The following is a 25,083-nucleotide window of genomic DNA, read 5'->3' on the forward strand; positions in this document are numbered from 1 at the left end:
CTCCCGGGCAAAGCGCGCGGGCGGGGGCGCCTCGGGCAGCAGGCGGGAGCTACAGCGGTCTCCAAGGCCATGGCCGCGCGGTCCGTCACTCTCGGCATAGACCTTGGCACCACGTCCGTGAAGGCAGCCCTGCTGGAGGCCGCGCCCGGCGACCCATCCGGGTTTGTGGTACTGGCGAGCTGTGCCCGCGCTGCGCGGGCGGAGGCGGCGGCCGAGAGCTCGGCGGCCGGGCCCCAGGTGAGGCAGCGCCCTGGAGCCGCGCCGCCTCCAGGAGGCCTCCCTGACAGCTCCCTTCGCCAAGGAGCCTCCCTGACTGCTCCAGCCTGTCTGACGTCGCCTGCCCCCATTGCCTCCAGGGGCCTCGGCCTGATCTGTTAGGTCTCCTCCCGGGAGCTTTCTTTCCCACCTGCTGGCACTGATCTCCACACTCTCCGGCCTCCCCTGCGGGCCTTGCCCTTGGTGCTGGATCTCTGTGCTCTCTGCCCTCCACTCTCTGTGCCCTGACCTGCGAGGCATTGCTCTCCTGTGTAGACGGGATGATCCCAGGCTTCCCTCCTGTGCGGCTCTCTGCTCCTCACATCTGCCCTGTTCCCTCAAGTGCAGGATTCAGTTTGTTCCCCAGGGCAGGAGCTGAGGTTTCCTCCAGAAATCAGTTGCAGAATCAGGCCTACCCGGCTCTTTTCTCATTCCGCAGAAGCAGAATGTGGACTGAGAAACTCACTTGGTCAGCAAAAATTCCCCATCCCCAAGAGCTGAGACACGCTGGAGGAAAGACGTCAGAGCAGATAGAGACATTGAGAGATAAGTTAAAATGTTTTTATAAAGGATCGGATTGGTAATTATACACCAGAACTAGTGGCTTGAGAAAGCTTCAAGACAGAAATGGAGAATTTCAGGGTTTGTATCCCCATAATTGCCAGCTGCCAAAAAAAGGAATGGAGAATTTCAGGGCAATAGACTGTTGGGAGGTGTAGGTGGGTTCAGAAAAGATGTCAGTCCTCAGAGCTGGGTCCCATTAATTCCCTGAAAAAAGTAGCTCTATGTTCAGTTAATTGGCAATAGAAATTAAAACCACAGAACTCTTTGTGTAACCTCATGACTTTTTTCTGGGTTCAGCTTATTCTTCTCTAAGTTGAAATAGCCTCTAAGGCCCTTTTTAACCACAAAGGTTGATTTTTATTTTATTTTATTTTATTTTTTTGGTTTCTTAAATTAGTATTTCAAACCTTGATTTTTCTGAGCTAAGCCCCATCCACTCCCAAGAGCTTTGTTTCTCACAAGCCCTTGACACATATCTGGCTGGACTCAGTTCTTTAGGGTTCAGAGCTCATTTTGCTCAGAAAAATTTCAGAGGATAAAGATTTCAGGATGACTTTGCATTTTCATAGAGGCTTTCAAAATTCATCTGGTTGAGGTATCAGGGTATTTTAGAATGACTATTTCACTTCATGGACTGAGAAATGGAGGGAAATTGGCTCTGACCCTGTGGGGGTGAGCAGGAGGCCTGGGATTGTAGGGAAGTGGGCTCAGGCAGTGCCCCCTTTCTCTTGAAATAGGGCCACTTCTTGAAAATGACTTTTCTTCACTTCCTTCAACTTTTAGCAGGCTGTTCTGTGCTTTCAGGTGCACCCATTATGCCACACCTTCCTAATAAGGGGTCTGATGTAGGCCAGTAATAGCCGCCTCCCGCCTCTGCCACGTGTGGGTTGTGCTGTGGGACAAAAAGCATTGCTGTGATTTCATCTACAGTAGGGTTTCTCAGCCTTGGCACTTTTGACATTTTGGGCTGCATACTTCTTTGTCGTGGGGGGCTGTCCTGTGCATTGTAGGGTGTTTAGCAGCATTCCTGGCCTCTATTCACTAGATGCCATTGCCTCCCCACAACCCCCTCAAGATGTGACAACTGAAAATGTCTCCCCAGTGCCAAATGCCCACTAAGGAACAAAGTCACCCACAAGTGAGGCCACCAACCTATAGCAATGCCTGATGGCTCTATTATTGCCTCATGTCCATACTTTTTTTTTTTTTTCAATGCTACTGGCCGATACAGGACTCTGAACCCTTGACCGTGGTGTTACGATACCACACTCCAACCAAATGAGCTAACCGGCCAGCCCCTCGTGTCCATACTTTTCATTCACCATAAGTACTATGTATACCAAGGTCAAGCTTGGCTATGTGGAGATCAGGTTTTTAGGTATCTGCAAATCTAAAATGTAAGATTTTTGAGGGAAGCTCTGTGACCTTTTATTAATTATTTTTCGTCTCTGGGCTTCAGTTTCCTCACCTGTAAAGAGGGGCATGGGGGAGTAGGGTTAAATGAGTTTCTAAGCACTTTTTTTTGGTGACTGGCAGGTAAGGGGATCTGAACCCGTGACCTTGGTGTTATAACGATGCTCTCTAACAACTGAGCTAACTGGCCAGCCTCTAAGCACTTTTTTCAAGTCTACAGTTCTAGGATTTGGTCTGGATGTAGGCCGACTAATATTCATTGTGGGTGCTCTCATTGTCCAAGAGCTACTCCCTGATCACACCCACCCCTGAAACTGGAGCTAACAGCTGAACACTGCCTCCTTGTCTTTACTCCCATCTGGCCCGTTTCCCTTCTCCATTGTCGCCACACACACCACTCACCCACCCTGGGCCCATTTTATTTTATTTTATTTTTTTTGGCAGCAGCGGGTATGAGGATCTGAACCCTTGACCTTGCTGTTGTAACACATGCTCTAAACAACTGAGCTAACTGGCCAGCCCCAGGCCCATTTTAAACAGCACCTCCTCTGTCCTAGGAGGATGCACCACCTGACAGCTATGTGGGGACTCTTTAAGCCAGCGCTGTCCAATAGAAATGTGAGCCACAAATGTGAGCCATGCATGTCCTTTTCAATTTTCTAGTAGCCATATTACAAGAAATAAAAGGAAACAGTGAAATTAATATTAATTGCATATTTTATTTAAACTAGTATATTCAACATGTAATTATTAATATGCAGTTATTAATAAGATATTGTACATTCTCTTTTTTGTACCGAATATGAAATCTGGTGTGTATTTCACACACACAGCACATTTCAGTTCAGACTCACCGCCTGTGGCTGATGACTGCAGCACTGAGCAGTGCAGGAGACAACTGTCTCTTCTCTGCTTCCTTCTTCCTTCTCTGTTGTGTTCTTTCTTCCCCTCTGGGGATCATGCATAGCCATGTACCTCCTCTGTGCCTCTTTGTCTTTTACTGCTCCCTTGTTTTGGCAGTTGTCTCTCCTACATATAAAGAATCCTTGTTAGGATCCGGGTCTGCCTCCTTAGGAAAGTGCTCTGTGTTCCCTCTCCACTCCCTCAGCCATCCTACCCTCCTCGCCTTCCTTCTTCCTGCTCCTTTGTTCAGGTTTGTTAGGAGCCAAGAATTGCCCCTGACCGAGGCCAGCAGGCTGCCAGGGGCCAGTGAGAGGTCTGTTCCAAGGAGGGAAGGCTGCACTCCTAGAGGGAAGCAAGGGGCCCGAGGACAGTCTTGGGATGCTTTTCCAAGAGCATAGGTTTTTTAGTTAATCCCCAAAGAACTGATATTTATTGAGAGTGGAAGCACATTTCTCTCCTGAACTTTCTCTGGATCCTTCTAGTTATTAAATATCAATTTATTTTGTGCCTTGAGATGATTTTTGTGTGACAGAAACAGTTTATTTTAGATGTAATCAAAATAAGTAATCTATAAAATTGAGGATCCTAGTTCTTACTTAAACTTTTAATTTAGCCTATAAAGTTTATTATATTTATACTGTATAAGTCTAACATTTTAACTATCACTTTTGAGAGCTTTTGAATAATACTTAACCCAATTTTAGTTCATTAAATATATATAAATATAATTAAATATATATTTTTTTTTTTTTTTTTGGTGGCTGACTGTTACAGGGATCCAAACCCTTGATCTTGGTGTTATAATGCTGCACTCTAACCAACTGAGTTAACTGGCCAGCCCTCACCTTAGATGTTTTAAACTGCAGTTATGCATTTAGTCTATTTTCTTGTTTAGGTACTGCAGTTGTCTGACTTAAATCTCTTCAGAATACTTAAGTAATTCTTATAAATCAAATAAATGTATACATATGTAAACCTTAAATGCTCTTATATGTTTCAAATCCCTTTATAAATATAGTGAGATCTGAACTTATATCACAAATCTTGATCAGGTACTCAATTTCACATTTTAAATTGTAGTTACAAAGGTAACCTAGGCCAGAATCTCTTAAACATATAAATTTACTTAAAATGCTAAGTACCTCAAGATTCCTTAAACAAGAATATTAACAACATGGGCATTATTCTTTTAAACATGCATATATTTAACTCTTGATCTTTCCACTTTGAGATGTACTTATTTACCTAGAAAACAAATATGTCATCTGGGCTGCTTTCCCAAGTAGGTATTTGTGTCAGCCTTCTTAGCTTACTGAGATTTCTTACTGATTAGAGGCATCTACTGGAATGGGTTGGGACCCTCTGGTCCTATTTATTGTCTCTAACAGGGACTTAATAATTTAAAGGAAGAGGTAGAGCCCAGATTTCTTAGGTTTGTGTTACATCACTGCCTACTTTTGAAGTTGAGTCTGTAACTCCCTCCCACTTGGATATACCACTTGACTGGATTTGACATTTCTTTAGCTCTAAGATATCAAAATGCATTTTCCCTGCTTGACTCCGAAGATCTTTAACTTGTCCAAATCCTGTGTTCTTTTCATATTCTAATCTCTTAGGACCACTTAACTCTTACAGATATTAATATGGTATTTGATTAAATTTCACTTATCTGTCATAATTTTGTCTTTCAAGGTCATTCTGCCTAGAGAAGTTTTCAAGGAGGGAGGAAGTCAGAAGAAAAGGATAATCAGGAAAGGATGCACCTGACTTTCTTCAGTCTCTTTTCCACCCCTGGAAAATCTCTCTACATGATTGGTCTTCCTCTATGTAGCTCATACCATTGCCCAGTTAATCTTCTGAAAACACAGCTCTGATGGTGATGCTATCCCATTCAGAAAGTCCCAGGGGCTCGCCTTTACTTTAGGAAGAACGCTTGGCCCCGGCCTCTCCTCTCCCACCGGCCCCTCACACAGCCCAGCCTCACTGACGCTGTGCCCTGTGTGTTCCCTGGGCCGCCTCCTTGCCCACCTTCCCTATGTGGGTTTTGGTTTCAAGTCCAGGGCCTGCCCTCAGAAAATGTTTGCCAGGTGGATGTACTAAAGCCCGAATGGATGAAAGCGAACAGCTCCTGCTAAGGCGCATTAGTCCCTTAGTCCTTTCTGGACCACACCTTTCCTGCAAGCTCCTCCCTGCCGTGTTCCCCGACCCCACCACTGTATGTGCTTGTGGAAGACCCTTCCCTTATTTCTCCTGTTTATAGCATGGAGCAGTGCTTGTCTCAGCTCAGACTGGCCACAGTGCGGGGTAGAGCTTGACCCATTTGCTGAACCTCCTCTGAGAGTGAGGCAGAGAGTGGGCCTTGCTTACTACATCCCTACTCCAGGCCCTGCAGAGGTGGTGGAGATCCCTCATCCCCACATCTCATCTCTGAGGCCCATGATCAGCAGGTCTTGGAAGTGACCCCAGTGGGATTAGCTGGGCAGCCACCACCCAGAAAATCCCTCGAGGACTGCCCTCTTGCCCCTGCCCAACATGTCCTGTTCTGTTTCCAGGGGCGGGAGCAGGATGTGAGTAGAATCATCCAAGCCCTGAACGAGTGCCTTGCTGCCCTTCCCCGGCTGCAGCTCCAGAGAGTCAGGGGCATCGGAGTGTCAGGACAGATGCATGGAGTCGTGTTTTGGAAAACAAGCCAAGGTATGCTGGACTCAGGGGATGGTCTCATGCTGGTGACAGTCACTTAGGGAACTAGCAAAGGGCTCTCTGTGAAGGGGTCAGGTTATCCTGCAGTGGGAATAGTGTTTTGCTCCTTTGAGTGAAAGAACACATGCTACCTCCTGTATTTTGTGTGCATCCTGTCTTTTCCACTCACACATCATCAGCACATGATCCATGAACAGGTAGAAGGAAGAGAATCCTCTTCGATTCTTCTCTAGGATTTAGCAGAGTGGGTTTTCCACAGCTTTCTCTGCCTGTATCTGTGCCTCAGAACATTAGTGCTGACAACCAAGAGATTAGCTGTAGCTGTAGGAGATGCCAAGACTCCGAGGAAATTCTTGAATTTGGGCATAGTTTCCATTGTCTACCTAATCACACCTATTTGTGATTTCTGAATTCCAGGGCGTATCCTTTTTATGGGCTCAGGTGCTAAGCATTATTCAGCCAGTCTTCTTATGAAAGTCTGCAGAGGTGGGTGACCTGTTCTGTTTGGCCTCAGGAGGAAAACTAAGCCAGTAAAACAACAGTGAACACTTCACATGCCAGGGGCTGGGCCGAAGCCATTACCTGCATGACCTCATTGAACTTTCCCAACAACCTTATGACATAGGTTACAATACTGTCACTTTTGTGCAGGTGAGAAGTTGAGGTTCAGAGAAGTTAGAATAATATGCTCAGGGTCATGAGGCAGTGAGTGGTGACTCCAGCTTCTGAACCCAGGTCTGTCTGACTTCAGACACTGAGCTTTTAAAGGCCTCTGGGGGGACCAGAACTATAGGAAGGCACAATGGCTCAGTGAAAGGAGGGACTTGTCCACAGAATGTCCAAGGGAGGATTGGGCTCTTAAAGGAAGTCGTGAGCTATCTGTTATGGCAGGCACTCCAAAAAAATTTTTGTTTTCATTATTAAAAATTTTTATAGTTATATCAGAATAGTATTATAAACCAGCATGTACCCATTACCTAGCTTCAACAAAAATCAACATTTGACTACAGGTGTTTTAAGCAGAGGATGGATGACTACTTTGGGGGATGTAGTTAAGAGGATTTGAACATTGGATTCACCCCTTTCTGTCTGGAGAGGCATCTTTTCTGTCCTCTGGGCTGAGTGGTGACAGGTGTCCAGTGACGCATCCTTTGTCACTCCCTGGGACGGGGCTGGCTAATTGTAGAAGCCAGCACAGGCTCTTGCCTCCTCCACTCCCTCTCGTGTGCCTATTGTCGGGCCAGCTGGGACTGTTGGTGGGAGCTGCTTGGCTCCAAGCAGTAGCAGGAGCAGAAGGCCGATTAGGGTGTTAGAGCTGACCTCTCCGAGGGAGTCTGGGTTATAAAAGCTTTTTAAACTCCTTAATTTTGCATTAATGAGAATAAATGTCCTTTTAATACTAAAACCCTTCCCAAGGAGGACAGCAGATATCTAATGATTGTGGTCTGGTCACACGCCTTCCTTTCTGCCCGTCTCCTGGACTCTGTAACAACCACACAAACCATCAGCCGCATTGTTGGAATGAGCTGCTTAATATTTCATTGAGCCAGCCCACATGCCTTCTTGCCTTATTTTCTGTTTCTGGGAAGGAGGAAAACCACTGTTTGCTGATGATGATCCCTGCTCAGTGGAGTCGAGTGAAATCATATGTGGGATTAAGTCATGCCACTTTTAATGGTGGCCTTAGTTCAGTTTGGTTTCAGTACCTACAGTGTACAAGGCCCTGTGCTGGGCCCTGTGGGAGATACAGAAGTGAGGGAATGAAGCCTCTGCCTTCCAGAACACAGTCAACACAGAAGGGCACCAGTAACTTGAGCAGAGAGCTAAGTGCTTCAACGAGGGCACAGGCAAGCAGGTTGGAGAGGAGAGGGAGTGATTAGTGTCTTCTGAGAGGCCTGTGGTTATGCCTGTTTCCAGACTCCATTTTCAGGCTCAGTAAAAGCAGGAGAGAAATGGGGATCATAAAACAAAGCAGCGGGGACCATAAAACGAAGCAGCAGACTGGGAGAAAATATTTGCCAGTGTATAGTAGACAAAGGATGGCTCAGTACACATGAGTGTAAGAACCAGTAACTAAGAAAGGACAGGTGGCCCTAGGATAAATAGACAAAAGATACCAATAGGCAATTCCTAGCAGAGGAAATGCAAATGGCTAATAACCATAGGAAAAGATGCTCAATATCATTGGTAATTAGGGAAGTGCAGATGAAAACAACAATGAGAAATCATTTTCCTCCCAGTGGATTATAAGAAATCAAAAAGTTTGGTAATCTCAAGGGTTGGCAAAGGGGGCAGAAAATTGGTTCTTTTAAAGACCACTGCTGGCAATGTAAATTAGTGCTGCTGTTTTGGAGGGTGAGTTGGCGGGACCTATTAAATATAAGATAGCTGCCATGATCAGGAAAAGTGCTTTTGAACATGTGTGTGCAGGAGGAGGTACAATCATGGTCATTTAGTGCATCCTCGTTTATAGTGAAAAAGGCATTGTTTAACTGTAGGGGGCTGCTTGAATAAACGCTGGTAGGCCCATGCTGTAGAATGATATGCTGTAGTGAAAAAGAACATGCTTCATGTGTATTGACATAGAAAAAACTCTAGAACATGTTATTGGATGATAAAACAACCCCTACCAAGGTCCAGGGTTCGATCTCTGTACAGACTAGCTGCCAAAACCAAACCAAAACAAACAACCCCTAGAATAGTAAGTGCAGTATAGTACTACTTTTTAAAAATATAGACTTAAAAAAGCTGCATACCCAGGTCAAGGGTTCGGATCCCCTACTGGCCAGCTGCCAAAAACAAACAACCCACACCCAAATCAACTACACAAAGCAAAATATGTTGTGTGACTGTAAAAACTTTAGATGGTGTTGGGGCCAAGGGAAAATCTTCCTCTTCACGCCTGAAGGTTCACTAAAAAAAAACAAAAACCACCTTTTAAGATTCAGTTAACATGAAGAAAAGGCATAACAAATTTTACTATTTTAACATACTGGGGAGGGGCAATGCACAGGGAAATCTCAAGAGAGTAATTTCCCAACTAATCAAAGAGGATACAGAAGCTTATTTGCAGGGAGAGATGGGAGGTGGGGGAGGGAGAAGCCTGAAGGGCCAGGGCCTGAGACCGGAAGGAAAGCAGAAGTTAAAGCCAGACGGCTTGTTCTACAGATAGGATCTTGGAGCTGCCTTCAGAAAGAGAAGACAGTAGCTGAAGGAGAGGCTCCGCGGAAAGCTGGCTGCTGGCATATTTTTCTCTACAGATGCAAATTTCTTTCCATGGACAATTAGCCTTCCAGTGTTTCTAGTCTCTCTGAATTAGCTATCTTGAAATATGTCAAAGTATAAATATATTTTGGGCTGAAATATTTTGCTTTCCCACAAGGGTTACCAACAAGTACTAACCGTGATGAGAAGGGAGTGGGGACTCAGGTGGGGGGTGAGCAAGTGGGGCCTTTGCTTTATCTGTAATATTTGAGCATTTTATGTTGAGAATGCATTCATTTATCACTTGTGTCATTAAAAACTTAAAAAGATATCAATTCTTTGACAAAGGGAAAAAAAAAAGGAAGGAAGGAAGGGAGAAGGAAAAGAATATATCCATCAGGTCACATTCTGGAGCAGACTGTCTATATTTGAATCCTGATTCTACTAGCTGTGTGAACTTTTTAAAACTTTTTTTTTTTTTTTTTTAAAGATGACCGGTAAGGGGATCTTAACCCTTGACTTGGTGGTGTCAGTACCACGCTCACCCAAGTGAGCCACGGGCCATCCCTATATAGGGATCCGAACCCGTGGCCTTGGTGCTATCAGCACCACACTCTCCCAAGTGAGCCACGGGCACCCTAACTTCTTAAAACTTTTAAAAAACTTTTTAAATCTGGGCAAATTTTTAAAACTTCTATGCCTTATTTTTCTTTTGTATAAAATGGGGATAATTATCACATCTACCCTATAATTATCTAGATTATGTAAATTAATATTTTTAATGTGTTTGAACAATACCTGGTACATGGTAAGCTCTCTGTTTTTGTTTTGTAATAAAAATGATGGTCCAAAATTTAAAAAAAAATGGGATCAAGAGAGTTTTGGAAGCAGATAAAGGATTGAAAAAAAGCTGGGATTCTTATCCCAGCTTAGGTTTAGGGAGAAGTACAGCTGTGAGGGTAGAATACTCTGAGCGGGTAGCTCCCCATTCCCGTCTCCCCTCCACCACCAGTGAAACAATATGACACCAAGCCAATGTTTCAGGTGCATGATCCCAAAACCCTCACCTGTAACATGCCTCCCTGCTCTGTTGGGTGCTGGCCTGGAATACTAACCAGATTGCTTGATAAGATCCCTGCAAGCCTTTGCCCTCGCTGTTTTATCTACCTGTGACATGTGTCCCCAAATACTCCCTTACTCCATTCAGTCCCTTCTTCACCTGTCATCCCAGATAGGACTTCCATGACCACCCCCAACAACCTGTCACTCTCTTCCCTGTTACCCTGCTATACATTTCTTGATGGCAACTAAAAGTACCTGGTGTTATGTGTTTGTTTGTTTATAGTCTGTTTCCATCCCTAGCATATAAGCTACACGAAAGCAGTGACTTTTCCCTGTTCACTGCTGTATTCTCAGCGACTAGAACGAGTGCCTAATGCATATTAGATACTCAGTAAATATATCATGCAGTCATGCATGCATGAATAAGTGAATACATGTTTCATGGCCTGGAACCAAGGTGGGAGGGGCAGGTAAGTCTCTTTCTTTCGTTCTTAATGAGCAAGGTTATAGGAAAATGTAATGGCTATGGCTCCCAAATCTGGGATCTGAGATCAAACATGCCATGAAACAGCTTTATGTGACATATGCCCTGCTTTGCTTCATGGCAGAACCATTTCTGCAGTGGACACTAGATTCTCATCTCCATCCATTAGCTCTGAAGTGTGCTCAGCGGCTGTTAACTTTTCTGCACTGGTACTTTATGTCAGCGTTCTTTTTGCATCCTGTTGCTGTGGTTGTATTCATATTGTGTGGAGGTGTAGGAAACATTATTCGTTTTAGGAGGGGAGAGAACAAAAGGTATGTAAGGGGCTACATCCTCTTTCTCAAAGGTTGCTGGAAAAGTCTTGGTTATGGACAGAGTTTAGAAGTTAAACGTTCATCATCGTCATCATCTTCACTAACATTTACTGAGCACTTACTATGTGCCATGTAACTATTCTAAATGCTTTACATGTATTAACTCATTTAATACACACAATTCTTTGCACGACACACATCCCTAACCCTAACTCTACCTCTTTCCCTTGTGAGTAGCCTGAGAGTAAAGTCAATACACAGAGGCAGAGCCACTGGGATCCAGGTAAACAGGGTCACACGTGCACTCTATCTCTGGACTTCCAGATGCAGTTGCCACAAGATGCTGACCTAGCCTGTCTGCTGGCTCTTCCCCCCAAGATCAGTTTCAGGGAAATTCTAAGAGAAAAACACCAGAAAAGGGGAGAACATCATGAGAAACCCTGGGGTGACGGGGCTCTTTTGAGCTGGTGTGTGTGGGTGGGTGGTCTGGGTCTGGCAGCCAGCCTTGCCTACAGGGGGATAGACCAGGAGGGGAACTGCTGGTTTCCCTGGCTCATCATGGCTTTGGAACAAGTGGTGCCTGTCCCCACACCCACAGGAATTCAGGTATCTTCAGAGATAAAATCAAGGCAGTGGTGGGCTGGCTGGATAGCCCACTTGTTTGGAGTGTGATGTTGATAACAAACACCAAGGTCAAGGGTTCAGATCCCCATACTGGCCAGCAACAACAGCAACAAAAATCAAGTCGGTGGACAAAAGCAGGTGTCCTCCTCAAACTCTAGGTGACCTCTACTCTAAAGGTCCTCATAACATTATTGGTTCTTGGGGGACAGAGAGGAACCCTGACCTGAGGAGATGTTTTGTGGGGATGGGTTAGCTGTGCGTTTACCTGTGGATCCACCCCAGGACTCATCCATCCACCCCAGCTCATTGGAGCTGACAGGAACTGAGGCCCAACCCATTTACACTGCCTGACAAAGTAGATCCAATATTTCCAGGGGAAAATGAGCTCACAGGCCAGGATAACTAGACATTTGAAGAGCATAACTATTTCACAAGGAAAGCATTGTGCTGGGTTATTTGATGGAGCATCTATCAGAAGCAGAACTATTAGAATGGACACATGAAGAATTTAAAATTAGCTTGACACACTAAATGATATTAAAGAAAGATATCAACAAGGACACAACAAAAGAAAACATAAAAAGAACCAAACAGAAATATTAGGTATGGAAAATGAAATAGTTGAATATAGTATGTGGGATTAATAGCAGAATGGATAAGACTTCAGAACACATTAGAGAATAAGAGATCAGATTGAGGAAATCTCTCAGAAGGAAGAAGGAAAGGACAAAGAAGAAGAAAATATAAAAGAAAAGCTAAGAGATATTGAGCATAAAAGTAGAAGTATTAGATCTGAATAATAGGAGACTCAGAAAGGGAAAAATAAAAGTGAAGAGGAAGAAATAGCTGAAGAAATAATGGAGAACAATTTCCCATTGTTGACAAAATAAGATGGAACACCTCAGACTGAACTGAAACAGCCATAGAGTGTCAAAGAGGAGAGAGAAGGAAAACCCCACAGCTAGATATATTCTAGTGAACTTTTAAGGATTTAAAAGACAGAGAAAATTCCAAAAGCTTAGAGAGCAAAAGATCAGATCCCATATAAAATAAGGAGCAGATTGACATTAGGTTTTTCTCAACAGCAGCACTCTATGTAAAAAGACAATGAGATAGTAGTTTGATTATTTATTCCTGCATGACAAACTACATCCAAACTCAGTCACATTAAAACAACCACTAATTTTGTCATATCTGATGATTTTTTGGGTCAAATTGGGCAGGGCTCAGCTGACTGGTTCTTCTACAAGGAGCTGGCAGAGGTTGCGGGTTAGTATTCATCTGGTGGACAGTCCGGGCAGGAAGGTTCAAGACAGCTTTATTTCATGCCTGGTGCCTTGGTGGGAAAGGCTGGAAGGCCGGCTCACCTGGAGATATGCTAGGTGCCTCATGTAACCTCTCCATGAAGTTTCTCCAGCAGGGTGACAGCAGGGTGGTTGGGCTTCTTACCTGGAGACTGGTTTCCCCCAGTGTGAGTGCTCAGGAGGCTTGGGGAGAGCTCCAGCATTTCTTATCACCTAGCCCTGGAGTCCTAAGACATCACTTCCTCCCCAAGTCACCAAGGCCAGCCTATATTCAAGGAAAGAGGATTTGGATGCCATCTTTTAATGGGAGGAGTAGCAAAGAATGTGTGGCTGTCTACCACAAATATTGATTTTTAAAAAAACAATTTTAATTTCATTTTAGTTTTTCAACCTATTCAATGTGTCTGGATTTTTTAAAAATTTATTTTATTTAATTAATTTATTTTTTGTCTTTTTTGTGACTGGCCGCACTGCGCTCAGCCAGTGAGTGCACCGGCCATCCTTATATAGGATCTGAACCCGCGGTGGGAGCGCTGCTGCGCTCCCAGCGCCGCACTCTCCCGAGTGTGCCACAGGGTCGGCCCTGGATTTTTTTTTAAAATAGTGTTTTTAAGCATTGAAGGAAAGGAACTTTTAACCTAGAATGTTATAACTGATCAAACTGTCATTCATATATAAGAACATAAATAGCATTCTGAGGTATATAGGCCTCCAGACACTTTGCCACGGAAAGACCTACACTGGAAACAGGATGAAATATTTAAGAGCAGAGAAAAATCCAGAAGATGTTACAAGAGACAAATGAAGTGAAGATGGTCAGATTCCTTAGCAAAGTTTGATGTCTAAAAATCAATTAGCTAAGACCAAAGGAAAAGAAGAAATAGTTGGTAATCATCCAGAATCAAGCCTTGGTAATGTCATCATTATGAGGGTCAGAAGGACAGAGACCAGTAGGCTTGAGATCGTACCCAGGGTCTTCTCTTATGGGGTGGAGGGAGATACAATAGCAACTTAAAAAATGAGTGAAAAGAAACAGAAGAAGTGGGACAAATGGAGGGAATAAGAGACTTGCCCGGGGTCACATGGCCGTTGTGTGGTAGAGCCGAGTACCAACCCCTGGCACTTTGACATTAGAACCCATGTGTGAGTCAAGCGTTATTGTAGAGTGATAAACATCTCCTGTTAACTTGCCAGCAGAGTGATCTCAAGGACATGCCAGTACCCAGTCAGTTGCTCTTTTCTCCATTTTTGGTAATCTTTCTGTTCCAGGCTGTGAATGGATGGAAGGAGGGGCTGCCCCTGTGTTCAAGCCCAGAGCCGTGAGCCACCTGGTCACATGGCAGGATGGCAGGTGTAGCAGCGGGTTCCTGGCGTCTCTGCCCCAGCCAGAGTCCCATCTCAGTGTGGCCACGGGGTTCGGCTGTGCAACCATCTTCTGGCTTTTGAAAAATAGGTACGGACAGCTGTTCTTTGAATCAGGTGCTGGGTTTCCAGGGGAATGAGGGTGGGCAGGGGGCAGCAACTCTAGCCAGTCAGCATCACTCCACCTGCTGGATGGTGCCTGGGTGAGCCTGGCCTGTCATGGGGTTCAGTCCCAAGACCTGGACTGGCTCTCTATTGGCTATCCAGTTCTAACCCAGAGGGAGAAAGAAGGGGACAGAGAGGGCACATGACTTGCCAGGGGTCATGTGGTGAGTTCACTGTGGGGTCAGGGTGTGGAGCTGCTGAGAAGGGCTGATGTCCTTCTTTCGTCCCTTGAGTCCCCTCCCCTAGGGCTGACTTGGGCTGGCTTTCCTTGGAGTGGCTTGGGGGTCCTCACCCCAGGGGGGCCACAGCATGAGGGCTGTGGCTGACACCCAGCTCTACCATGTCTAGTCCCCAGTGCCCACAACCAGGTGCAGCACATGCTTCCAGAGTCCACATTAGCCCACACTGAATTGTTTTTGTTATGAAAAACAGCCCAGAATTCCTGAAGTCCTACGATGCAGCTGGCACCATCCAAGACTATGTGGTGGCTATGCTGTGTGGCTTGCCCAGACCCCTGATGTCCGATCATAATGCTGCTAGCTGGGGATATTTCAATACCCAGAGCCAAAGCTGGAACTTGGAGATGTGAGTATAACCTCGCAGGCTGGCTGCAGGCTGAAGGGCACCTCCAGACTGAGAGCTTCAGTGGGGCTTTCCCGTTTGGAAGTGGGGGAGGGTTCCTAGAGGCCGGCCTGTTCCGGTCACTGGGCGTGGGTGGCCCAGTACGGGTGAAGCCCTGGGGTGGGGGCTCCATCCCCCACACCATGCTGTCCTCTCTCTCCTCCACTGCCACCCAGACCCAGGGTGGGTTCCCCAGTTCCCTGTGAGCCCGGGCCCAGCCTGTAGATTTCACAGAACAACTTTCACTCTTTAGTATAGTTTAAAGTAAGGTAGAGAACTGTAGGCAGTGGGCTTGAGGGACGCCATCTAAGTTCTGTTTAAACCATCATTTGCCTTTTCAGGTACAGAAGTACAGTGCTCTGTAAGTTCACTCTCTTCAGAGCCCATATTCTGAGCTCTGAAATAAAACAAAAAGCACCTGGTAGTTCAGGTAAAGGACTTTCTAGCATGTTTTATAAAGTTGACAGCCCCATTTTCACTAACCCCGTGTGATGAATGCATTGATAGTCAGGAGACCAGTGGGTTTGCCTTTGGTTTGGAGTGTGCTGACCAACTCTAACTGTGTGCTGAAACTTGGACTACCTCCTTTTGCAGAATGTCTGTGTTCCCTTCAAAGACAGGAGGCTAGAATGACATCTGCCTCTTATCTAATCCTTGTCAATCGCTGCTGCTTAAGCTGGTCGTTTTCTTCCCTGAAAGGGCGAATCCCAAGCTTCTGAAATCCAGTGTTCACTAATTTACCAAGCCCAAACTCATGGTTTTAAAAAAGCCAGAGAGGCTGTTTGTGACAACATAGGATTCTACCCTCCCTTTTCCTGTGTGTGTCCTGTAGTGCTTTCCCTTGCTGAGTTTCCTGGAAACAACAAAAAGACAGAAAACCAAGCACCAGGTAAATATGGGTGTCCACTTTCGTTTTACAGATTGAAGGGCTCGGGCTTTCCTGTGCACTTGCTCCCGGACATCGCTGAGCCTGGCAGCGTGGCAGGCAGAACTTCCCATGTGTGGTTCGAAATCCCAAAGGGGACGCAGGTGGGAGTGGCCATGGGTGATTTACAGACCTCTGTCTATTCTTGCATGGCCCAAAAAACAGATGCAGGTCAGTTTTTCTTTTGTTCTGTCATGAGGCTTACCCTGGTGCCTTCTAAGCACCAGCTCTGAGTGAGGGGCTGAGGGGCATACAGAACTTAGCAGCTTCAGCATCCTAGTGGAGATCCTTATTCTGTAAGGATGAAAAACACCCTCATCCCTGCAGGTGAAACCCTCTGCTCAGGGAGCTTACAGGCCAGCACGGCAAGTTCTGTCCCTGAGCACTGGCCATCTGTGCATACCTCCTCTAGGCTGGGTGGGGGAAACAGTTCTCTCTAGCTGGCTGGTTTCTGTGTAAGTCCATGACCTAGAGCACAGGTGATTGGATTAGGGTTTTTGCTATTGTGTGGTTGTCTATGAGAGGTATGTGAGATCTGATGAGAAATGCAGAATCTTTTCTGTATCCAGAGTAAGAGAATCACAGTGAGGTGGAGGCAGCAGTCTTGGGCAGGGGTTGGAAGACTTTTTCTCTAAAGGTCCAGATAGTTAATTTTTCTTTCTTTCTTTTTTTTTTTTTTTTAAAAAGATGACCGGTAAGGGGATCTCAACCCTTGGCTTGGTGTTGTCAGCACCACGCTCAGCCAGTGAGCAAACCGGCCATCCCTATATAGGATCCGAACCTGTGGCCTTGGTGTTATCAGCACCGCACTCTACCGAGTGAGCCACGGGCCGGCCCAGATAGTTAATTTTTCTGCCTTGTGGCCATTCGGTCTCTGTTGCAGCCACGCAGCTCTGCTGTTGGAGTTGGAAACCAGAGGTAGACAATACAAAAACGAATGAGCATAGCTGTGTTCCAGTAAAACATTATCCACTGGCACTGAAATGCCAATTTTATATACTTTTCCTGTGTCATAAAATATTCTTTTGATTTTTTTTTCAATCATTTAGAAATGTGACAACATGCTAGTGGGATTGTAAAATGGAGCAGCCCCTTTGGAAAACAGTCTGGCAGGTCCTCGGATGTTAAACACGGAGTTACCAGAAATTCTACTCCTAAGATTCACCCCAGAGAATGGAGAACGTATGTCCACACAAACACCTGTACACAAAAGTTCATGGCAGCATTATTCATAATAGGTAAAAGTAGAAAAAAACCCAAATGTCCATCAACTGATGAGTGTATTAAAAAAACGTGGCATATCCACATAGCTAAAAGGGAATGAAGATCTGATGAAAGAAAAACTTAGGCACATTTAAATTTTAAAGAGTTTATTTGAACATTCAGCAATTCATGAATTGGAGTAGCAACAGGCCTGAAGTGGCTAGCGTTCTACTGGGAGGGAAACAGGGGAACGTTTGCATACATGTGATAAAATCTTTTAAGATGTAAAAAGTTTAAAACCTTTTTCTACCAAATTTTCAACTAAAATCAATGCCCCAGGAAAATATGCTAAGTTTATTCTGTTTATATCCTTTAATTTTCCCATTATACTATCTCTTGACTCATATTTCCAGAGCAGGGATACCAGGGAACTCAGGCAGGCTTTGGAGTCCAGCCTGCAGGGTTGGGATTTCAGCACCTCACCTCATCTAGTGTGATGTTGGGCAGGCCAAGTCTCCTTCCTGATCCCTTGTCATCATCCAAAATGAGGGCAACGATGAAAGCCTTTCTCATGGGGCAGTTGTGGTGATTGACTGGGATGTGCCTGTAAAGAGCCTGGCACTGTCCTTGTACCTGGCAGTTTTCAGATCTTAGGCTGTTCCCTTTACAGAGGGCTTCCCTGTGTCTGGATATAAATGTGCTTTCCAAATGGCGAGGGGCTAATCAAATGGGAAGAAGGTAGGATTAGGCGCCCTCTTCACTGAGGTGGGTTACATTCTCTGGTTCCAGACTGGGGCTGCTGGCCTGTGCTCCACTGAGTCCTGTCCATGGGCAGAGCTGGTTGGCCCCCGTTGCTGACCTCTGCCTGTCCCTTCAGTGCTTCAGTTCATTGTCACGACAGGAGGCTTGACATGGCAGAAAGTAAAGGCTACTGGCTTTCTGAGACTTGTTTCTGGTCTCTTTGCTCTCACGCATCAGTGGGTAGGAAGATTGAATGCTGATCTCAGTTAGTTTGGTCTCAGACTGGGAAGAGGAGGCTTTGGCCAGGTCTTATGAGAAAAGGAGGAGAAGAGACTGCTGGAGTAGTCCACAGGCTGTGGTCTAGAACTAGAGGAGAAAATCATCCCCTCTGGGCCGGGTCTGGGAGATCTCCTCGCGCTGCTGCTGGTGGTGGGGTTAAGAAGAATACCCTGGAAATGAGAAGGAGGTGGTACTTGCGGCAAATAAATGAAATCTCCCCAGAGAATAAAACACTTGGTCCGAGGTCTGACTCTGTAATAGTAATCTATTGCTGTGTAACAAATTATCCCAATGCTTAGTAGCTTAGAACAACAGACATTTATTACCTTACACAGTTTCTGAGGGTCAGGAATCTGAGGGTGGCTGGATGGCCTGGTGCAAGGTCTGTCATGAGGTCACAATCTTGCTGGGGCTGCAGTCATCAGGCTTGGCCGGGCCTGGAGCATCTGCTTCTGAGCTCTCTCTGTGGCTGTTGGCCTGTGGGCCTCTCCATGGGACTGCTCATGATGTGGCACCTGCTTTCCCCCAGAGCAAGTGATCTGAGAGAGAGCAACCAGGACAGAGGTCTCAGTGCCTTTTATGACCAAGTGTCCAAAGTCACACACCATCACTCTGCTTTATTTGATCGTTAGAAGGGAGTCACTGGGTCCAGCCCACACTTGCGGGGAGGTGAATCAGGCTCTACCTTGAAAGGAGGAGTATCAAAGAATTCGTGGACATATTTTTAACACACCACCTTCTCCCACTGCCTGTTGTGATGTGTGACCTCTAAAATAGCCTGATGGGCCTAAGCTCTGCTCTCTTTGGTCCCCAGTTCTCAACATCAGCACCTCGGTTCAGTTGGCAGCATCCATGCCTTCAGGATTCCAGCCGGCGCAGACCCCAGATCCTGCAGCCGCCATTGCTTACTTCCCATACTTCGACAGGACCTACTTAGGGGTGGCGGCATCACTCAATGGGGGCAATGTGCTGGCCACATTCGTCCACATGCTGGTTCGGTGGATGGCAGATCTAGGTAAGGTGTGGCCACACAGCAAAGTGCTCTGTGCTTGTCCTTTCTGTGTGGCAGTGTCGCAGAGCTTAACATGCTGTTTCAGCATCCAGATTCAGGTCCCAGACCCACCAGGTCCCAGCATGTTCCTTCCTTCCTTAGGGATCTGAGCTTCCTCTCTTCCTCTCACCCCCTGAGCTGCTGTCATCTATTCTCTTCTTTGGGGAGGACACCTTTTTTCCTGAGCTTGACTGGGGAGTATCGTAACAGTCTCCCCAGCTTCCCCCTGCCCCACTGTCTTACTTTCTCTCTCAGTAAGCCCCTGGGCCCCTTGCATTTAAGGTTTTCCTTCTGATGATTACAGACAGCTGGAAATAGAATGACCAAACACGAAGGAGTGAAAAGACTCCTAGTGTTTTACAACATTATAAAAGCCTCATAGCACTTGTTCCTGGTGAGTGGTTCCTGACTCACTTTCTTGGAAGGCTCCCTGGAAACTCTGAAGCCCTTCAGCTCCCTTCTTTATTCCTGGGGTAGAATTCATCAGGTCTTCCTTTGCTCTGCATGAGCAGCAAAACATGTAACCTATTTCTTCCAGGAGATGTTCGCTTTGCAAGCACTTAAAGTAGAAGTGAAATTTCTGGCTAGCTGTCTAGGTCTAGGGAGATCAGCCATTGGATGCAGTGGTCACCCATAGGAGCTCAAAATTAGGTGGTTGCAGGAGACATACAACACAGTAACAGGGTGAGGCACAGGCAGCAGAGAGCACGTGAGAGCTTGTACTAGTTGTACAGAAGGCCCAGGGGCTTACTGAGAGAGAAAGTAAGTGTTGCTGACTGATGGCAGTCCTTCCAGGCTGGCCAGGGACCTCAGGATTGCAGGGGTAGTTCTGCACCCTTGGCTGGGTCCCCTCACAAGTGCTTCATTTAAAGAACCTAGAAAAGATTTCAAGATGCAGAACCAGATTCAGAATCTCCAGGCAAGCCCTTTATCTAGATGCTGGTTTAACTGGGTGGGCAATTGCTCACTGTGTTGTTGGTGTTTCTCTTCATACAGAAGGGACCGTTTTTTTTACCCCTGAAAGAGGTGGAAACATTTCATTTCTCTGTAAGATCCTTTTGCATTTTCATGGTTCTTATTTTGATAAAACAGGGAGTGCTTTGATTAGTATTTTTATGTAACATTTTATGAAATAACCTTTTATGAAATTTGTACAATTACATTGTTTGAGTGAAAAAAAATATCATGCAAATATAATAAAACTTACTCAGATAAGAGGCATTACATTTATTAACGAGGAATGGAAATATTGAAGCATGAAATACAGGGCTAGAAGCCAGGTCTCTCAGGCCTCCAGCTGGTAAACACAATAAATGAAGGCTGGCTGGTTAGCTCAGTTAGTTAGGGCATGGTGCTGATAACATGAAGTTCAAGGGTTCGGATCCCCATACTGGCCAGCTGCCAAAAAAACCCAAAAAACAAAAACAAAAGGAAAGTGAATGAGGAGGTTAGTTTCTCTCTCTCTGATCCGCCATTCTCGCCACATGACACCCTGCAGTTGCTGCAGAGTCACCTCACCAGCTGTGTTCCCTGGACTTCGGACTTCCCAGAATCTGAAACTATAAGCAATAAATTTTGCTTTCTTACCAATTACCCAGTTCCAGGTGTTTAGTTATAAGCAACAGAAACAAACTAATACATGGCCCAAGTGTTTCCCAATAAGGAAGAAGACTTCGAGTGTATTTTAAACTTTCCTTAAAATTTTTTTGAATTTTTACTAAAGAAAAACAAGCACTTATTTAAAACAAACAAATAAACAAATGAACAAACAAGCAAACAAAGAAAACTAAACCCCAGACCTTATTTGGATCTCACCAGTTTTTCTGCTGTTTCCTGCTCCAGGATCCCATCCAGGACACCGTTGCGTTCAGTCACCATGTCTCCTTACCCTCTCTGCCTTCTACTGATTGATTTGTGTGGGCTGCGGCTGCTGCTGCTGCTGCTGCTTCCTCCTCCTCCTCCTTCCTCCTCCTTCCTCCTCCTTCTTCCTTCTTCCTCCTTCTCCTTCCTCCTTCCTCCTCCTTCTCCTTCCTCCTTCCTCCTTCCTCCTTCCCCTTCTCCTTCATCTCCTTTGCCCCTTTCCTCATTAGTTTGGTGATTTTACAGTCTCTGTCTCTTCTTTCAGAAGTTACCAGCACACTTTGTTTCCCAGGATGTGGAGAGACTGTCACTGTCACATGTTTTGCGGTAGCACAAGCTGGTACAACTTGTAAGGAGGGAGCAGAATGTCCATTTCTTTTGCTTCTGCAGTTGCCCCCCATGGACTCAGTCCTATAGATTTATATACTTGTACACACATGCTAGGTTATTCACCAAGCACATGATTTTTTAAAATCCAAGAATACAGGAGGATTTTTAGAGAAAAGCAGCAGTTCCTGCCCCACCATTTCCACCTACTCCTGGTGCTGCCAGATAGTCATCTTAAGCTCTTACAGCTGCTGTTTGTGCCTTTTAGAAACTCCGGTCTTTGCTCTGGTTTAGGGACCGGCATTTTTTTTTTTTTTTGTCTTTTTCCGTGTCCGGCAACGGATCGCAACCCTCAGTGTTGCCCCTGTACCGGACCGGGGACTGGCAACGGGATCGCAACCCTTGGTGTTGCTCCCGCACCTCGCTCAGCCAGTGAGCGGGAACCGGTCTGTATGTGGGATCCGAACCCTCGGGCGGGAGCGCTGCCGCGCTTCCCAAGCGGTGCACTATCCAGTGCACCACCGGGCCGGCCCCTAGGGACCAGCTTTTAACTGGAGCCGTGCACTGCAGCCAGAGCGTTCGGCTGTGGTCAGTTTGAGGAGGAATTGGCTGGTGCAGCCCACACGCATGACACTGAAGGCTATGAAGGATTTGCTTCTGTGTCCCCAGAGCCATATGTATGGGCCCTGGGCACTTCCCCTCTTGGGCAAGTGGGATGTGGTGAGGCCAACAGAGTCTGCAGAACACCTGGAGCCAGTGCCAGGGCCTGAATTTTCTATTCCCTGGAAATGTAGGCTGAGAAATATTTTCTGGCATGAAGGCCTCTCAAGTGGGGACAACTGGGCTGCACTGGCCAGTTGGGTTCAAAAGGTCCCACGGGTTTTTGTCTCTAACGCTGGTGTCTGTCTTCTGAAGCATCATGGCCTCCAAGGCTCCAGTCTTTATGGGAGATGAATTGGCTTCTTTTTGTAGGCACCTTTTTCTGCAGAGTCCTGGACTGTAGTTTCCCATAACTCTGCTCTGAAAAGTCAGTTTTCACTTGTATCTGCTTCTTGTCATCCAAATATGTGTCAAAATCTCTCATTCCTTATCATTTCCTTTCCTGTACTTTCCGTCCTTGTTGATTTTTCTCATTTAAAAAAAATTTGTCAATATTTTAGTGAAAATTCTAGAGGGGAAGGAAAGACCCTTTTATTCATTCTGCCATCTTTAACCAGGAATTCTGCTGTTCAGATTTTGCTTAGATGCTGTGATACTGAAATTATTTCTCTCCCTTGCTCTAATTCCTGAGTGTGTAGAGTTGGATTTGCTTAAGTTAAATGTTCTGGTGATGTGACCTCTCTGTGACTCTCTAGATTAGAGGTTGTCAGCACTTGCCACCCACTAGAAATACTTGTGGAGTTTTAAAACAGTATTGTCATCCTAGTCCTGTGCCCAGAAATGTGGATTTATTTGGCCTGGAGGTGGGGGAGTGGGGCTTGAGCGTGGCAGTTTAAGTGTTGATAAGCACTGCTCTAGAAATTCTCCTCAGAAAGTGTGATCCATGCGCCAGCATCAGCAACTTCCTCTGGGAGCTTTTAACAGATGCAGGCCTTCAGGGCCTACCCAGGAAGCTGCATTTTATTTTATCTTTTGGGCAGCTGGCTGCCATGGGGATCTAACCGCTGGACTTTGGTGTCATAACACTGTGCTCTAACCACCTGAGCTAACCGGCCAGCCCAGAAACGGAATTTTAATAAGATCCGTAATTGATTCATTTGCACATTCAAGTTTGAGAAGTACTGGTCCAGGCTGGTGGCTTTCCCACCTGGCTGGGAGAATTTAAAGAGTCACCTGGGAGTGTTTAAAGATTCCAGTGCTCAGGATGCAGCCCAGAACAATGAAATCAGAATGTCTGGGAATGGGGCCCACAGTGCTTTTAAAGCTCCTCAGGTGATTCTGATGTGTCACATTAGTAGAATGTTCCCAATCTTGATAACTTTCTTCCTATCAAGGCCAGGTTTGCTTTCCCTCAGTTAATGGCAAGTTGTCAAATCAAAAGTGATGCTAAGGTCTAAGGTCAGAGTGTATTGAAGCCAAAGGCCACCTTTCTTTTTTTTTTTCTTTAGAATGCAGAGCTATCATAGTGTAGGGGAGGAAAACCTGACTGGGACTCTGGCTCGATGCCACAAGCTATAGGATGGTTGCCACGTCACTTCTCCCTGGGCCTCAGTGCCCTGTGCATATAAGGAGGGTGGCCTAGACTGTGATTAGCCTGGGATCCTGGGATTTCTGTTATGCTGCTAATGACTCTTATAGTTGTGATGATACTTATTAGTCAATGTATGCATTTAGCTCCCTTGGGACCGAGGGTCCCATAACTGTGCGATGGTTAGGAAACCTGGGTTAGGGTGAGGGCTCACGGCAACACTAGGGAGATATCTCCCTGATGTCTGGCTGAGGTCCAGGGCAGCATATAGCTAGCCAGACTATCTGAGACCCTGAGCCCAGAAGCCACCAGCCATGGTGTCGGGAGAGGCAGTGAGTAGACCTATCCCTGCCCTGTAGGAATTTTATACTGTCTCAGCCTGCATCGAGGTGCTGCATCAGCTCACACAGGTCTTCTCTGTTTCTGGCAGGCCTGGAGGTCGAAGAGTCCACTGTGTATTCACACATGATTCAGGCAGCTGTGCAGCAGAGAGACACCTGCCTAACCATCACCCCAACAGTGTTGGGGGAGAGGCACCTGCCGGACCAGCTGGCCTCAGTGACCAGAATCTCCCCTTCTGACCTCTCTCTGGGCCATGTGACCCGGGCCCTGTGCCGAGGCATCGTTGAGAACCTGCACTCGATGCTTCCATTTCAGCAGCTCAAAGAGTGGGGCGTGGAGCGGGTGATGGGGAGTGGGAGTGCGCTGTCCAGGAACGAGGTGCTGAAGCAGGAGGTGCAGAGGGCTTTCCCTTTGCCAGTGTCCTTTGGGCAGGATGTGGATGCAGCTGTTGGGGCAGCTGTGATCATGCTCCAGAGAAACCTCAACTGGAAGGAGACATAGTCAGCAAACTCTTTGGCTAAAGGGCTGTTGCCAATTTTACCTAATTCACATTCCCGACACCATCTCTGGGTCATCTTTTTTCCGAACAGTTCTGTGGGCAGTTTTTAAAGAATGCTTGTTTTCAGGGTATTGTCTTGGCTGAGAACATACCTTCAGGACATACATTACTCTAATAATGTAGCCAGGACTCACCAACCAGATCCCAAATCAGTGCCTTCCAAAAGGGAGCTACCTGGGAGCTGTTTGCAAATGTAAATGTGGAAAATGAGAAAGAGAGAGAAGGAATAGTAGCCCAGCCTCCTGGCCAGCAGGCTCATCCGTGGTTCACCAGTAGACAGAGACAAAATAAATGTGGACTTTAAACCTCAGAAAGAACGAATCTTCTATCTGTGAAATTGTGAAGAAGAAAAAAGAATTTGTGCTGCTTTTGCTGTCACACCTCAAACTGTTAAAGTTATGGCCACAGTAAATGATAACTTTTATTACATTATATTGTTATAATTGTCTTATTTTATTATTATCATAGTTAATCTCTTACTGTGCCTAATTTGTAAATTAAACTTATCACAGGTATAAGAAAAAACATAGCATACATAGAGTTTGGTACTATCTGCTATTTCAGGCATCTGCTGGGGGTCTTGGAATGTACGCCCTGGGGATAAGGGGGATAATTTCTGTAGTTTTTATCTCA

General features: G+C 45.8%; 1 protein-coding gene across 1 annotated transcript; it reads left to right on the plus strand.

The window, feature by feature from the left end:
• On the plus strand, positions 1-24,882 carry SHPK (sedoheptulokinase). The gene is made up of 7 exons (XM_008568843.1): positions 1-237; positions 5,688-5,829; positions 14,097-14,280; positions 14,787-14,939; positions 15,896-16,071; positions 18,938-19,138; positions 23,980-24,882. The coding sequence occupies exons 1-7, from the start codon at positions 70-72 to the stop codon at positions 24,390-24,392; spliced, it is 1,437 nt and encodes a 478-aa protein (XP_008567065.1). The 5' UTR covers positions 1-69; the 3' UTR covers positions 24,393-24,882.
• Positions 24,883-25,083: the final 201 nt, after the last annotated feature.

Source organism: Galeopterus variegatus, unplaced genomic scaffold, assembly GCF_000696425.1.
Source record: "Galeopterus variegatus unplaced genomic scaffold, G_variegatus-3.0.2 Scaffold25, whole genome shotgun sequence".
In the NCBI taxonomy this organism is placed as follows: domain Eukaryota; kingdom Metazoa; phylum Chordata; class Mammalia; order Dermoptera; family Cynocephalidae; genus Galeopterus; species Galeopterus variegatus.

Coding starts and splice junctions, on each gene's coding strand:
- SHPK (XM_008568843.1), top strand. CDS start 70: ATGGCCGCGCGGTCCGTCACTCTCGGCATAGACCTTGGCACCACGTCC. Junction 14,281..14,786: donor TTCTGGCTTTTGAAAAATAG/GTACGGACAGCT, acceptor TATGAAAAACAG/CCCAGAATTCCTGAAGTCCT. Junction 14,940..15,895: donor CAAAGCTGGAACTTGGAGAT/GTGAGTATAACC, acceptor TTCGTTTTACAG/ATTGAAGGGCTCGGGCTTTC.